The sequence below is a fragment of the Engraulis encrasicolus genome, unplaced genomic scaffold, assembly GCF_034702125.1.
Source record: "Engraulis encrasicolus isolate BLACKSEA-1 unplaced genomic scaffold, IST_EnEncr_1.0 scaffold_150_np1212, whole genome shotgun sequence".
Lineage (NCBI taxonomy): Eukaryota > Metazoa > Chordata > Actinopteri > Clupeiformes > Engraulidae > Engraulis > Engraulis encrasicolus.
Genome location: NW_026945021.1, coordinates 1 through 16,619, shown reverse-complemented (window position 1 = coordinate 16,619; position 16,619 = coordinate 1). Strand labels below are relative to the sequence as shown.

General features: G+C 41.3%; 1 protein-coding gene across 1 annotated transcript; it reads right to left on the bottom strand.

Moving 5' to 3' along the window:
• Positions 1–246: 246 nt before the first annotated feature.
• On the bottom strand, positions 247–16,613 carry LOC134442396 (class I histocompatibility antigen, F10 alpha chain-like). The gene is made up of 7 exons (XM_063192569.1): positions 16,388–16,613; positions 8,408–8,686; positions 3,065–3,349; positions 2,429–2,539; positions 2,310–2,330; positions 1,904–1,949; positions 247–1,372 (listed from the first exon to the last, which is right to left on the bottom strand). The coding sequence occupies exons 1-7, from the start codon at positions 16,578–16,580 to the stop codon at positions 1,330–1,332; spliced, it is 978 nt and encodes a 325-aa protein (XP_063048639.1). The 5' UTR covers positions 16,581–16,613; the 3' UTR covers positions 247–1,329.
• Between the last annotated feature and the right edge of the window lie 6 nt (positions 16,614–16,619).

Below are 16,619 nucleotides of genomic sequence, written 5' to 3'. Positions count from 1 at the left end.
GAGCTATTGTAGATATTACAACAAAGGTGTAATTATAGGACAGATTCAAATCAATCAATCAAAACCTAATGTCTCAAATGGATGTTGAACAAAATAAACAGGTACTTACATGATCAGTGCCACAAACACATAAAATAGTGATTAGCAGCTATCCATTACGATCATGTTCATAATTGATTTGGGATGATTTCTGATTTTTCAGATTACCAGAATTATTCTGACTACAAAATACATCATACACAACCATTTCCAAATGGGTACCTTTTATTTTATTTGTTTTTAAAACTGGAAATCGATCATACAATTTAGTAATCTGATCAGGATGTCCACATTTTCTTGTGAGTTCCTTAAGCTATATCTTGATGCAATGGCGTTCCGGATAGAGAAATTAAACATGTACTTTAAAAATGAAACCTTACATTTGTGGATTCCATAAGAATCCACACTACTGCATTTGCCACCACCACCAATTTAGTTTAATGTTGAAAAGTGAAAGAAAGTTGCGCTTGTTGAAAATGTCAAAACATTACAAAACATTGCACAAACAAATCCAAAAAGTAAGCTAACCAGAGAACCAAACAAGAATCACCAACTCATTCAGGTACTCAAAATAATGTCTTCAAAGATTGTCTCATAGACATGAATTGGCTTACAGACGACTATTCCACAATTTGGACCACTGTCATGGAAAATAACAATAGTGCAAATAAACCCCAGTCAGCAAAAAGTGAATGGTCTATTGCTGGGAAAAAAATCAAACAAGTCATCTTGTAAGTTTATAAATATATACAAGTATCTACATCAGTTGATTTGTGCTGAATGATTTTCCTTCAGCACTCCTCACTCTTCAAAGATTTTTTTGGGGCTTTAATACCTTGTCCACACCAAGAACGACCTACGCTGCCTTGTCGTGAAAGTAGCAGAAGAGGTTTCTCCATGAATTTGCTCGATAAGTTACATTGACATGTTTGATTTAGCTAATCACATAACGGCTCTGGCTTGGAGAGGAACATTCCAATTGTTTTTTTTTGCCAAACCGCGTCATAGCTCATTACCATAATATTAGCTTGACTTTAATTGTTGAAATTTCCTCTGTTCACTCAGTTCCCTTCGCCCCTGGCGAATTCGCTCTGGTTGCGCACCCTCCATAGAGAAATCATGACTTCCGTCGCTTGGTGTGAACAAGGCATACGCCTTTATTTTTGTGACAGGACAGGTAGAGGGTGACAGGAAGCGAGTGGGGAGAGATTAGGTCTCTGCAAATTACTTGAGCCGGACAGTAGCACACCAGTGCCCAGCTGATTGAGCCATGGCTGGGCCCTTCACTCTTCACACAGAGGGGTCGGCGTTAAGTTTCTCGGTTTCAGCAGTCCTACAGAGGAAATGAATGCAAATAAATCTTAGATCACATCTACAACTAGAGAGAGAGAGAGAGAGAGAGAGAGAGAGAGAGAGAGAGAGAGAGAGAGAGAGAGAGAATGAGAGATAATCTAAAATTGAGGTGGTGTGTGTGGAAGCTTTGCTCTTTCGTCGAGTGAACGTCTTCACTAGACTGGTTTTGCCAGACCACAAGAATTATGTTGTATAAAGTAATTCAAAATGAATGGTCTGGTTTGTCAGGCTATGTCTATATGTGAATATGTGAATATGTGTGCATGAAAAGTTAATGGGATTCATATTACATTGTTATGTTCTTTGCATCACTGGCAGACTGCTGTCTTTTACCGGGATAGTTTGAGTTGTAAATTATTTAAAAGTTCATCTGTAAGAGCAGTAGCTTATATAGAGTTATTAACACTGCAGTTTGCACAGTGCACACTGTGAGCACCTTGAAGGGAGCCTCATTCAAATTTATTCTATGACACTGATGATACAGAAACACATAAAACCACATGCACCGTACCGGACAATGGGGTTGGGGTTGGAGATGTCAGAGTTGGTGTCACCGTCTGCAAATGTTAAAGAATATACAGCATTAATTAAAACACATGTACTGTGACTGGATGAAAAGGTACAGGTGATGAACTACATGCCTGAAATAAAAACTAGTATTGCCATAATCACTGTATATGTGCCATCATTACTGTATCAAAATATGTCACTTGCAAGAAGGGCATTGTACAGTCTCAAAATCACAGCAACATTATGGAAGATTACAAAGATGTATGTACTGTAAGCTTGGTCAGTGATAAAAATGATTGATGACGAAGACATCACCAGTAAACAGTACCATCATTCAGACGTGTCAGCATTTTGGGTCAAATACCGTAGAGTACTATGAAATGCTCATGAATGAAAGCAATACTCACGCGATGATGCCTTCTCATAGTCTGTAAACATAAATAGAAATTTAGATCAGGCTGATGCAATCTATGGGACAGTTTTACTTTGTAAAAGGCAATGAAACAACATGAAAGGAAGTTCTCACCCTTCTTCTTCAACACCATGACAACAATGCCAGCAATAGCTCCGCCAACCACGAGAACAGCAGCAATGATGCCAATGATCACGCCCATGCCAATGCCAGAATCCCCATTGCCTAAAAAGACAGTCTTGTTAGTTACCTCCACGACAGAATTAAACAGACAAATAAGACCTTTTTGACATCAACGCAAGGAATATGTAGAATACAAACAACACAGCTAACCAAAATAAGTTCCTAAGTTAATCATAACTACTATAACTTAGCAAGGAGGTTGACGGTAAACAATTAAACATGCTATAGCATTATCTTTAGTGAAGCCACTGTTGTATACTGCTGGCAAGTGCCATGTTATATCCAGTCAACGCAGTCAAAACCCTTGAAGAAAGTGGACTTGTATATCATCTGTCCTCTGTGTTTCATTGAGTTATTTAGAAAGAGCATCTTGCCTCCACCATCATCCTTTGCCAGATTCCTAACAGTGGGCTCTCCGCTTTTGTGAATGATCTAACAACTGTAGTGCACTAGATCAGCTGTAGTGCAAATATATCAGCTGTGGCTCTGGCTGTGTGTGTCTATTCAACAAAGGAGGTGTGTTATGTCTGTGTGTACAGTATGTGTCTGTGTATCTTATCTCACCACTGCGGATCAACTTCGCTTCATCCAAGACCTCATTAATGGGTTCTCCGCTCTTGTGTGTGACCTCGCAGGAGTACTGGGCATTCTTCCTCTCCTCAGGTGAGACGGTGAGTACAGCTCTCTTCTGGAAGGTTCCATCCTCGTTGGGCAGGGTCTCCCCCACATCCACATCATCATCCATCTCCTGTCCGTTCTTCTTCCAGGCGATCATCACTGAGTCTGGGTAGAAGCCTGTGGCATGGCACGCCACCTCAGAGCCCTTCTGCAGCAGGGAGACCTCAGGAGCCACTGGAGGGACACAGCATTAAAAACGATAGATTTGAAATAATGAGAAAGAAATAGAAGCAATAACAATGTCAATAACCATACAAGATCAGAAAGGCAAAGGTCTTTTTTTTTTTTTTTACAAAGATCTATTTATACAAATAAAACGTGACAATTTCACAATACAGTAGGATCTTTCAGGGCATAAAAATGTCTGAGGGGACAAAGAGAATGGAATATGTATACTATGTATATTGTCCAGCGTAATCCCAAATGATGTGTGTAAAATATACATTCAAAGTCAATGAGAGAGAAGCTCTATGTAAGATTGATTGTAAATGATTTAAAGTCATAAAACATTGCTAATTGAAACATTTCAAAGACAACTTCTATGAAAATAAGAAAATCTCTGATTGAGATTTTAGATTCAGCCTGTTCTACGAGCTCCACTAATATAATGTCCAAGTCTCACCCTTCTCCCTTAAAGTGTATATCGCAGGTTAACCACTACTTTGGATCAATGTGTACACACTGTATTCAATAAATGATCCACACATATAAGTCCCTCCAAAAACGATGTTAAACAATGATTTTTGTTGTTTGTTGTGGCAAATGTGGGTTTCTAACCTGGCGACTGCGTTAGGCGAGTTCATGGGTGAACGTTCTCATTTTATTTGCCTGGAATTTTACATAGGCAAGGTGACGATCACTAATGATATAACGGCCGTGGCCTGCCTTAGGCCTATAATAGAAATCGCAACTACCAGTAACTCGTGCAGCTTTTCTCATACAGGGCATTGTAACAACTTCCAAATGATTTAGTAACTTGAGGCCAACTAGTTTTAGCAGAAATCCTACAGGCAGGGATGCAAATTCTGCTTTGGCCTATAATAAGCGACATGGGCTTCTTTTTTGACTAGTCCCTTCATATTTTTGGGCTTGCTTTTAATAGGCCTACACCGGTCGATCAAAGTAGAAGTAAACTTTTCAGTAAACTTTAAAATGCTCATTAACTGCCAATATCGTGTCAGCTAAATGCAATAGGCTACCTAAATTACAAACAGCACAAACGGGTCTCTTGAAATGATCTGCGTAAAATGTGGTAGGCCTATTCGCCGGCCTGTGGAGTGACTGTCCATGGTTCTGAAATTGCGGCAGGCAAGTTAGGCCTACCGTTTCATGAGGGGATACGTAGGCTAGCCTACAAAAAGACCAAAATATAGCCTACAATAGGGTAGCCTACTGTTGTAGCCTATACCCTTTGCCGACATAATGAGCAATAATGTGGTCATTGTGAGCAGCGTTTCCTAGGTGCAAAACAGTAAAGTATAGCACCCGAGGAACAATGCCACTGTTGTAAAAAATGACATGGCCTATTTTCAATTTCCTTTGACTGTTCTATTCAATAAAGGTCACCCACATGCGTGTCACAAATCAATAGCTCATCTCTAATGATACTTATGTGGTTACTCACACTGATACGATGCAGGATAATCCATGGAAAGTCTTCAAGTAATCCAAACAGAACGGCTCAAGCAAGACAGTAAAAAAATCAATAATTGCCAGATCAAATATAAACATAAATAGGCTACCAAAACTAGCCTATGTAGGCCTAAATAAGATTTGGTATGACGTTTGATAAAAGCCTCTCATTCAGATGGCCAGGGAGAGCGGAAGATGCAAACAATCTTTCAACAGCGTTAGCTGGAGCCTTCGAGTAGAGCCTTTTGGTTGTATCTTTTCAGTCTCTATTTTCTCTATTTTCCTACTACGCGCGTTGGATCCAAGTTTTTAGATGCATCCCAGCATCTCTATAAGAGGGTAGGCTATTTGGTCCGGAGCACGCAGCTGATTGCATTGTGAGACAAGTGCAGCGCGAGTGCAATGCAAGTGCTGGCATGGCAGGCTACATTGAATAAGAAGCAGTGATAACGCCAATTGCCCTGTAGCCAGGACAACTGAGGGGGGCATTACATTTTCGGCATTATTCTGCGTTTTAGCCGTGGGAGGCAACTTCGTTTAGTTTTCACCAACATCACTGTGAAATGTGTGTACACTATCACGGTCTTTACCCCCTTATGAGACACTTCGGTCCGAGGATGTCAAACGTGAGGGGGGCGCTTCATCATGTTGTTTATGATAGTGTCACGTTGTGCAGCTCAACTATTTGGTTTGTCAGAAACTTGCGGCAATGACACTGAAACATGGTACTCGAAACAAGTAGACAAATGTGCCATTTGACATAGCATACGGCTTGGACATATTGCAAGGGAGGTTCATTATATCCCCGAAACGCCGCCGCCGCCGCGTAAGGTCTTTCGTGTTAACGCGATAACTTTTGAACGGATGTTTGGATTTGTCCCAGATTTGGTGTGTGAATGCTCTAGGGCAGGTTCATGAACTGATTCGAGTTTGGAGGTCAACAATTTCAAGATGGCCGAATTCAAGATGGCCGAATTTTTGTTTGGCCCATTACTTCTGACCGGGTGGATGGATTTGTCCCAGATTTGGTGTGTGAATGCTCTAGGGTGGGTTCATGAACTGATTACAGTTTGGAGGTTAACACTTTCAAGATGGCCGAATTCAAGATGGCCGAATTTTTGTTTGGTCCATAACTTCTGACCGGGTGGATGGATTTGTCCCAGATTTGGTGTGTGAATGTTCTAGGGTAGGTCCATGAACTGATTCGAGTTTGGAGGTCAACAATTTCAAAATGGCCGAATTCAAGATGGCCGAATTTTTGTTTGGCCCATTACTTCTGACCGGGTGGATGGATTTGTCCCAGATTTGGTGTGTGAATGCTCTAGGGTGGGTTCATGAACTGATTACAGTTTGGAGGTTAACACTTTCAAGATGGCCGAATTCAAGATGGCCGAATTTTTGTTTGGTCCATAACTTCTGACCGGGTGGATGGATTTCTCCCAGATTTGGTGTGTGAATGCTCTAGGGTGGGTTCATGAACTGATTACAGTTTGGAGGTTAACACTTTCAAGATGGCCGAATTCAAGATGGCCGAATTTTTGTTTGGTCCATAACTTCTGACCGGGTGGATGGATTTGTCCCAGATTTGGTGTGTGAATGTTCTAGGGTAGGTTCATGAACTGATTCGAGTTTGGAGGTCAACAATTTCAAGATGGCCGAATTCAAGATGGCCGAATTTTTGTTTGGCCCATTACTTCTGACCGGGTGGATGGATTTGTCCCAGATTTGGTGTGTGAATGCTGCAGGGTAGGTTCATGAACTGATTCGAGTTTGGAGGTCAACACTTTCAAAATGGTGGAATTTCTATTTGGCCCATAACTTCTGACTGGGTGGATTGATTTGCCCGGTAACTCCTTAATTTAATGGTTCACCATTTCAGTGAATCTACCATATCAGGTAGGCCTACAGTGTAATAACCAGTGTAACAATATTTAATACCATGTAATACTAGTGTAATACCAGTGTAAAAATAGGCAATACCAGGTACAGTGTAATAACCAGTCTGTAATAGTGAACCATTAAAACAGTGTTACCATTTGCCCCATTTTTTTCTTCATTTTCACAATAGTCATTTGGTTTTAAGCCTATGCACGTCATTGATCTATGTATAGATATTAAATACATTTATTTTATATTTTGTATTTATCATAAACGTTCATGAAAAGGTGGACGGGAGTGGTAGGAATGATTGGGGACTGGAAGCGTCGCGTTTCGGGGATATACCTTAAGCAGTCGAAGGCGACTGCACAGGCAGTCTAGTTTGTTTTCTGCTGACCGCCGTGTGGACCGCACAGGTGCTTTCCGCTGTGCCCAGACAGATTGCTTTGCAGTCGTTTGAATTTGGTAAACTCTGCCACTCTTACAATGAAGCTGACTGCTTTGTGCCTTGACGTTAAAAAGCTTGGAACGCATGATTCACCGAAATTGTTTTATTTATTTATTATTCGTCGCTGTTTACATTCTTTCCCACTTGGACATGACGAAATGGCGTGATAGACCTAGCCTACTAAGGGTGACGAGAGCCCCCGAAATTTTCAGCATAGTTCCAACACTGCTAGGCTATTTTACTACCTCACGGTCACATGGCTCCCTGTAGCGGTCATGATATAATATTGCCAATGATATTTATTTCATACCCGTACGGCATAATATCAATCACACACTGTACAGAATGCAGGGCTACGGCTGCGGGCTAGTGAATGGACTCGGCTGACGTCACACAATAGATTAGAATTCTTCTGAACATGTTACTGAAAATACACACTTTTCCCCATTATATTTCATTTTCTGATGCCCTGTTGTGTGAAAAAAACGATGGATAATTATTGAAGTGGTAGAACTATCGCAGGAATTCCATTATTTTGAATAAAAATTAAACTGAGATATACACTTTAAGGGCGAGATATGCTCTGTTTAGAGCCTCAACGGAGTGAGTCAACGCAGTTAATTTAGATTATTAGCTCTATTCTAGCTGCGCTCTCAGTTTCCATCGCTATGGTAGGGACAGCGACACAGACTCGACGACAATGAAAATGAAACATTACATTTTTATGTCACGTGCATTTTTGATCGCACTGGCAGCCACCGCGGTGGTTTGGAACAAAGAAGTTGCTCATTTGTCGAGGATGGGTCGCACGAAGCGGAATGTTTCCTCGGAAACACTGTTGAACTGTTCAAATATAACTTCAGCTTCATAACTTTAAGCGCACTTGTTGTCTTTGGTTCGTGTAAATAAATGAAACTACAAAGCACGGGCAACTTATTTTATGAAGAGCTCACACAGTCCGTAGCCCGACGAAGGTTAGAACAAAGAAGTAGCTTGTTCTCGAGGACAGCGCAGGCTCTTCTCGAGGACCAATCACAGCGGCTCCTGTTTCTGTAACTGCGTCGCTCAACTGCGGATAGTCACATTTTCAGGGCAGCACCCCCAGTCACTGTGGAGGGGGGGAAAATAACTGCGTGGCTGACTGCATCAGGACGCAGTGAAGTTGGTTTCGGAGCATAAATCACCCCTTATTCTACACTACAGGAAGGACTGCATCACTGCACATTACAGCTTACAGTACATAATGCGGCTGTTGCTACTGTGTACAGCTTTACCTTTCCTGTCCAGAGAGCTTCTCCCATAGTTAACATATTTCTTGAGCCACTCAACACACTCATTGCTGAGGTAGTTTTTCATAAAATCGAGTTGTCCCGGTGAGTTCTCCCACTTCAGTTTGGTTGGGAAGGCCTGCTGCACTGGAGCAGTGTACTGCATGGTCTTCACATCAAAGGAGATGAAGTCCTCTCCGTCATAACCGTACTGCCGAAATGCGTTTATGTCTTCAGTTTCATCATCCCACTGACAGCCATACATGAACTGGAATGTGTGCACACCTGACGAAGGAAGAGAAGAAAAATGTGTGAGAAAAAAACTGTATTGAACATGACATGACACTGTACATGAACTCAATATGAAAATCATACTTGTACAATTATGTAGTCAAAGTGAGCCACACATGCTATTGTTCAAAATGCATTTTTCATATATTTACATGAGCTAACCAGTTAATACTGTCCTTTGTAAAATGTGAAAATGAAAATATCTGAAAATTGAAGTTGTGATGCAAATCAGTTGCTCATTTACTCATGGCAGTCTCCATGATAACATTTCACAGCTGCCTATTTTATCCTCTTAGGTGAAACAAAGTAATGATTTCATCTTTGTAAAATGATTTACTCTCAATATAGGGCCTACAATATATAATTATATATCTTGGGAGTAAACAAGATAATAATAATCCAAAGGTTTGTCTACGTAGTACCAATATTTTAGTTGCATGACGCTAACACATTAGGTGAATGTGAATGTAATTGTATTGTGGGATTTAATGACAGTTGAACCACAAAGGGAAGTTGTGTGTGTGTGTGTGTGTGTGGTGCTGGGTCCCCGCTGGCTCTTCTCATGCTGAGAGTCCCCTCCCTCTGCTCTACAAAGGAGACACACCCTTCTATCTGTCTGTCCACCTGTCTGTGCTTCATTCTGCCTGTCTGTTCTGTATTCTCTCTTCCTTGTCTGTCTGTGATTCAGGCTTGTACGAAATTCCGAATTGAATGAATTTGAATTCAAAGTAATGCCATAATACGAACACTAGGTGGTGGTGTTCTATGTACTCTCAATGGGTGGTGTAGCTGAATATCAAGGAAATTCAAGGTAATGACACCACCCAGTGTTCGTATTATGGCATTACTTTGAATTAAAATTCATTCAATTCGGAATTTCGTACAAACCTGCTGTGATTCATTCATCTCCTGGTGCTTCATATTTAACGTTCAGTATGTCAGTGTTTCACTCTCTGTCTGTCTACATCTGCTTCAGTCCCTAAGGCTGTCCTTCACTTCCTTCACTTCCTTCCTTGTCTATCTGCACTTCAGTTTGTCCATGTCCGTCACTCCATAGGTCTGTCTGTCTGTCTGTCTGTGTATATGTCAGTCAGTCTATATGTCTGTCTGTCTGTACATAGGTCTTCTTCCGGCTCCCTTTTCTGCAGCTTACTGTATCAGAGGTGAATGTGTGGTGTGTGTTTCCACTCTACAGTGATCAGGGCAGTGTGTGTGTGTATTGTGTGTGTGTGTGTGTGTGTGTGTGTGTGTGTGTGTGTGTGTGTGTGTGTGTGTGTGTGTGTGTATCACTGATTCTTGAGAAAGTGGCTAAAACAGGTTGTAATGTTGACAGAAAAAAACAAAGTGAATTACAAAATTATATGGTATATCCTCGTAGACTAAGGTCTTGGCTTTTCAGAAATGCACAAGGCCAATCTCCCCATTATGTATTTTTTTCAGAAATCAGGCTTTTCTCCGATCATACCTTGTTTTTTGTCAACACCGTCAGACACAATTAAAAGTTATTAAAATTGTATTGATTTGGTTGCATATGTATCTGGAGTTTTTAAGTGATTATGTGTATTTTTTGGTTCACACATATGCCTTTAAATGTTGAAAATTCACTTTTGTTCTATTTTAATACTGTTTCATGTGTTCTAATTTTAAAATATGTACCGTCATACGATGCTTACTTAACGCCTAAATAGAACAAACAATTTTTTGTAATTTCACAAATATTCGTGTAGGCTTAAATTGGCTATTACTTTGATATTTTAACAACTCCTAAGGAAAATGTTGTAAGCACATTCCTTTAAAATGTCCAAAACTCCTTCTTACGGTGGTGACTTAAGAACTGACGGTGGTGACAGTAATCTGAAAGTGGTGAAAGTGGCCTAATTAGTACCTGCATTTAGCAAAATAAATAGCCCTCTCAAGTCAATGGCATCTTGCATAAACATTTGCAAAAAAAAATTGTGTGTGCACAGTATGAGCATGTGTTTTTACTTCATTAGTTAGATTATCTAGGAAGGAAGCCACTGGTTGTTGAAAATGTGGTACAAAAAACAGCTTTTCAGTTGTTCAAATCCAAAATATAGAGGTGTATTATCATAGATGTAGGTCTTGGCTGTGCAGTGAATGCATTGGCCAAGCTCCCCATGTTTAACATTTTCATAAAATGGGCTCTTTCTTGTTTAGTCAACCGCGGCAGACAGAATTAGAAGTAAAAACACATGTTTACTGTATTAAAGTGAATTACTTTAACAATTCAACATAACTGTAGATACTTATTGTATGCATATTCTTAAAACATGTCAAAAACACGTAAAACATGTGTTTTTTTGGTGAACTCCATCAGATGTCACCACCGTCAGGTTTTCTGACAAAAAAACCTCCAAATGCACCTCAGTGGTGGCTAGAGTATCATTTTGGATCACAATTATTACTAACATGCCTAGTAATGTTTCATTAACCAGCACAATTTAGTAAAATATGGAACAACATGATGAGCAGAACAAAATCTGACGGTGGTGACATCTGACGGTGTGAGACAAAAAAACACTCTTTTAAATATTATGCATTGTTTGTTCACATTAGCCATTTCATTTTCGCTCTGTTTCTTGGGTGCTTCATACCTTTTCTGAAAAAAAATATATTTATTAACATTAATGTAATACAATACTATTAAAAACCCCGACGGTGTTGACAGTTTATGGTTGGGACAGTACCAGTGTCCAAACAAATTAACAAATTGAGGACAAAATAATAAACTTACAGGAGCTTCAGTGATGGTGAAGTAGGCAGTAGAGCTAAAGGTTTGAAAAGGGGTCCTCAGTAATGAAAATTACCTTGTGCATACCTGATTTTATTGTCTTTTAGAAAAAATCTGACGGTGGTGACCAATATGCTGGACACATTTTGAGCAATCAGTAAATAATAGTAAATATTGTTTTACATCCACTATGTTCACATCTGTAGAACCAATCAATATGGTCTTCCACATCATGATGATATTGTTCAATTCTGTTAGTGATTTTTGTATTTTAAGTCAATTGAAATGATGATGCCAGTCCTTGAGACAGGCGTTTTTACAGGGTGTGGACAGGTTTATAGCCATGAAAAGTAATAAAATTACACTTAAATATTTCAAACAACTGTGTATTCGTGTGACAGACCCCTTGGCCATTACCTGGGTTCATTTTGTTTGTGAAAGTTTAGTTGATTTTCAACAGAATTAATATTTTACTGCAGGGACATGTTTTTGCCAAACTTTCAAGAATCAGTGGTATACATGTCTAATATGCTACTGAGTCCGACTGGCTCTTCACATGCTGAGGCTCCACCCCCCTCTGCTCTACACCTGGGTCACATGACACACTGACGACTGACTGTCTGTGCTTCATTCTTTCTGTCTGTCTCTCTGGGCTTCATATTGTCTACCTGACTGTGTCTGTGTTTCTCTCTGTCTGTGGTTCAGTCTCTGTATGCCTGAATGTCCTTCATTCTGTCTCTATGTGCTGTATTCACTGTCTCTCCATCTGTAGGTCTGTCTGTGCTTCATCATTCTGTCAATTCCAATGACTCTGTATTGGGCTGTCCATCCAGCAGTCTGTCTGTCTATCTGTCTGTGTTACACTCTGCCTGCCTGCCTGTTCTCCCTTCCTGCATTGTAGAGTATCAGAGGTGAGTGTGTGGTGTGTGTTTCCACTCTGGCCCCTAATGATCCCCATTCATTCACATCAGATGAGATGAGATGAGATCAGATGGCCCCAGTCCTCCATCTCACTACAGCAGCCTCAGCCTGAGAGGGACGACTAGTGATGCAGGAGGAGATGAGGTGAGGTGGGCTGAGGGCAGTGAGTGTGTGTGTGTGTGTGTGTGTGTGTGTGTGTGTGTGTGTGTGTGTGTGTGTGTGTGTGTGTGTGTGTGTGTGTGTGTGATGACTAGTGCTGGTGAGATGTGCTGGGGGTAACGTTAGTGTGTTGGGGAGGGCAGTGATGAGGGTCAGGGGTGGAGTTGGCTGGAGGGTATTAAGGACTAATAGAGATGTGATGGGATGGGATTATGCTGCTGGTTTGGGTGCTAATGGCTGTAAGACGGGGAGATTTGAGCAGAGTGGGGCAATGGTGTGTGTGTGTGTGTGTGTGTGTGTGTGTGTGTGTGTGTGTGTGTGTGTGTGTGTGTGTGTGTGTGTGTGTGTGTGTGTGTGTGTGCACCTCTGTCCAGTGTGCAGCTGTATGGTGCAGGTGAGGAGTCCTGATCATAGACACGTATACATGTCTAATATGCTACTGAGTCAGGAGGTGTGATGACACGTATACATGTCTAATATGCTACTGAGTCAGGTGGGGTGATAACACGTATACATGTCTAATATGCTACTGAGTCTGGAGGAGTGATGACACGTATACATGTCTAATATGATACTGAGTCCGACTGGCTCTTCACATGCTGAGGCTCCACCCCCTCTGCTCTACACCTGAGTCACATGACACATTGATGACTGTATGTCTGTGGTTCATTCTTTGTCCGTGTCTCTGCCTTTCATATTGTCTATCTGACTGTGTCTGTGTACCTGAATGTCCTTCATTCTCGTCTGTATGTGTTTTATTGACTGTCTGTCCATCTGTAGGTCTGTCCGTGCTTCATTCTGTCCATTCCAATGACTCTACATTGGGCTGCCTGTCCATCCTGCAGTCTGTCTGTCTGTCTGTCTGTCTGTGTTACACTCTGCCTGCCTGCCTGTTCTCCCTTCCTGCATTGTAGAGTATCAGAGGTGAGTGTGTGGTGTGTGTTTCCACTCTGGCCCCTAATGATCTCCATTGAGTGCGTATACATGCAGTTCAGTATCCCGAATATGATCGGGATATTAAGTATCCCGAATTTGCGTTTGAGCATATAAACACTTCAGTATCCCGAATAAGCCCTTATTCGGGATACTGAGAAATCGGGATATGCTAGGTGGAGTTCTCCGAAAGAAGCCGGGATACTGACGCATGTATACACCTTATCCCGAATACAGGGGCTTCCCATGGAACGCTGTTGCTGGTATCCAGGCTACACGCATTTGAAGAGAATTCTATAACGGCCAAGAATGTAGACTGAGATATAACGTTCTGTGCGCATATAAACACCTTATCCCGAATATGATCATAACCGGGATATGCCTCATATTCGGGATACTGAACTGCATGTAAACGCACTCATTCACTCACATGAGATGAGATGAGATCAGATCAGATGGCCCCAGTCCTCCATCTCACTACAGCAGCCTCAGTCTAAGAGGGACGACTAGAGCAGTGGTTTTCAAAGTGGGGGCCAGGGACCCCTGGGGGGAGGGGGGGGATGCGCGAGGGGATGTTAGGGGGGCCGCAGAAAGTTGGTAGGGAATATTAAAATATATTATTATACAAATTGAATTACTAATATACACCAAAATAAACCAAAATTTAAGTACACAATATTCTCATTAGTTAATTTTATATATCCTAGTGGGGCACTGACTCACAGGCCTACGACTGTGGTCGGGGGGGAGTACAGGAAAAATAGTGCGACACGACCCATGTAATGGGGGACTCGACTGGGGGGCCTTGGCAAGTTTGGGAACCCCTGGACTAGAGATGCAGGAGAGATGACGTGAGGTGGGCTGGGGGGAACAGTGATGAGGGGTGTGTGTCTGTGTGTGTGTGTGTGTGTGTGTGTGTGTGTGTGTGTGTGTGTGTGTGTGTGTGTGTGTGTGTGTGTGTGTGTGTGTGTGTGTGATGACTAGTGATGCAGGAGGGGATGAGGTGAGGTGGGCTGGGGGAATAGTGAGGAGGGCAGTGTGTGTGTGTGTGATGACTAGTGCTGGTGTGTGTGTGTGTGTGTGTGCGTGTGTGCATGCGTGCGCACGTGCGTGTGTGTGTGTGATGACTAGTGCTGGGGGTACCAGTGTGTGTGTTGGGGAGGGCAGTGATGAGGGTCAGGGGTGGAGTTAGGTGGAGGCTATTAAGGACTAACAGTGATGTGATGGGATGGGATGATGCTAGTTTGGGGGCTAATGAGGAGTGTAGAGTTATGTGGGGCAGCAGTGCGTGTGTGTGTCTATGAAGGTTAATAAACTGTCGGGGAAACACAGAAAAGGGCTGCTAAGCAAGAATCTCTACATCAGGGATGTCAAACTCAGGCCCGGGGGGCCAAATTTGGGCCGCGGACCAATTTATTTGGCCCGCGAGATCATTTCAAATGTGTATTACAGTTGGCCCACATACACCATTAATGTACAGCGCAACACAACTTGAACTGAAATTTGCAGTATCACAGGATGTGCAGACACATTTGAACAGACAAATATGATGGGAAAGAGTGTATGTGAAATTTAACTATGAGTATGAACTGCATGAATGCACAATTTTAGTCCATTTTCATGAATAATAGTTGAGTTCGGCCCGCGACTTCATTCCAAACTTTGATTTTGGCCCTCAGTCAATTTGAGTTTGTCACCCCTGTCTACATTATGATTTTTACTCCACTCCTCGTATTCTGTTTCTTCTTCCACTCCTCTGCCTATAGCCCCTCCTAACTATAAGCTCTGGTAAGATACATATCATGACTGACAGGCAGAAACCTTGTATCTCCACTTTTACTTTTATCTTGTATCACTATTTTCTAAGTAAATAAACATTTCATAATTAAAAGCGGATTTTAAATCATTTATAAAACTCATATGCTCATGGAAACTGACCAATTACACGGATATATTTGATACATTTATATTTGTTTGAAAATAAATAAAGAATTACTTTCTGAAAAGTGTAGATATGTTTCTCCCGGACAGCAACAATATTGATATTGTAGGCCACAAATTGAATTTTCCCTATTAACCTTGCCAACTAAAATTAATATATAACACCTACATTATCTTTGGTCTTGATAACTGTGTCAGTGTCATCTAAAACTGTATGATGATGACAACAATCTGCCACTTACTGGTATGTAAAGGTTACTAGATGTCTAGCCTTATGTAGTAAATATAAGTGTGTTGCCCCGTATGGGCTAGGCCTGACGAGCTGAGGTTGCCCTCTGTGTGTGTGTGTGTGTTTATGGTAGGTATGGCAAATGTAAGTGTGTGCATACGCTATGTCAGCTCACACCACCATATCTCCCAAATCATAAGTAGAAAGCGTAAGGCACAAGTCAACATCAGGGATGCAGCTGTTTATTATCACACAAAAATCAAACTTATTTCTGCTTTTGCTGCGCTCCAACTTGTGAAATATCCAGCCATAACATGCTATTGTTTGTTGAAAAATGAGCATTTAAGCTTAAACCATCCAAAAGCATTACCATGGTATGATTTAACTCAGGGATGGCTGTCCTCGAGTACCGAGGTAAGTAATAAGTAATGGTGACGTCTTCCCATTTCCATCTACACAATTCTGTTTTCTACCCATCACAGTTACGGTTTGCTAGTTTGCCAAGTAAACTGCTGAGACTGCAATATCTGCAGTGATATTAGTCATATTTTCAATGTCCTCTAGGATTGTAGGTTAAATTTATATAGAACCTTTTTAAATAATGCAGTAACATGATATTATGTAACTATTGACAACATAAGAAAGAAATATGATACAGATTAACAAGCTGAATATACAGTACACCACTGTTCTTTCCACATACTTAACAGTTCACTGACAAATCAAATTTGACGCAGTTTCAAGGCTGTATTAGACCTACCTGCTGTCTGATTGAGTCGCTCCTTCGCTATGTCGATATTGGCTTTGAAAGATTGTTGAGTACCCTGTCCGATTTGTGTCTGCCTCTGGAGATACTGAGGATCATTGGCATTCATAGCCTCCATCCAGTCCTGTTTAAAGACAGCTTGCTGACTTTTGCCATCATAGAGAATGAACTGGACTTCATCCACCATTCCAACAGCAACAAATTCTGGAAAGCCCGGAATCCCAGA

Excerpts from the sequence above, each read along its gene's own strand:
- LOC134442396 (XM_063192569.1), bottom strand. The coding sequence starts at position 16,580 with ATGGTGGATGAAGTCCAGTTCATTCTCTATGATGGCAAAAGTCAGCAA. Across the intron at positions 3,350-8,407 it reads AAGCTCTCTGGACAGGAAAG|TGGCTCCTGAGGTCTCCCTG; the intron begins GTAAAGCTGTAC and ends GTGTCCCTCCAG. Across the intron at positions 1,950-2,309 it reads CTATGAGAAGGCATCATCGC|ACGGTGACACCAACTCTGAC; the intron begins GTGAGTATTGCT and ends TAACATTTGCAG.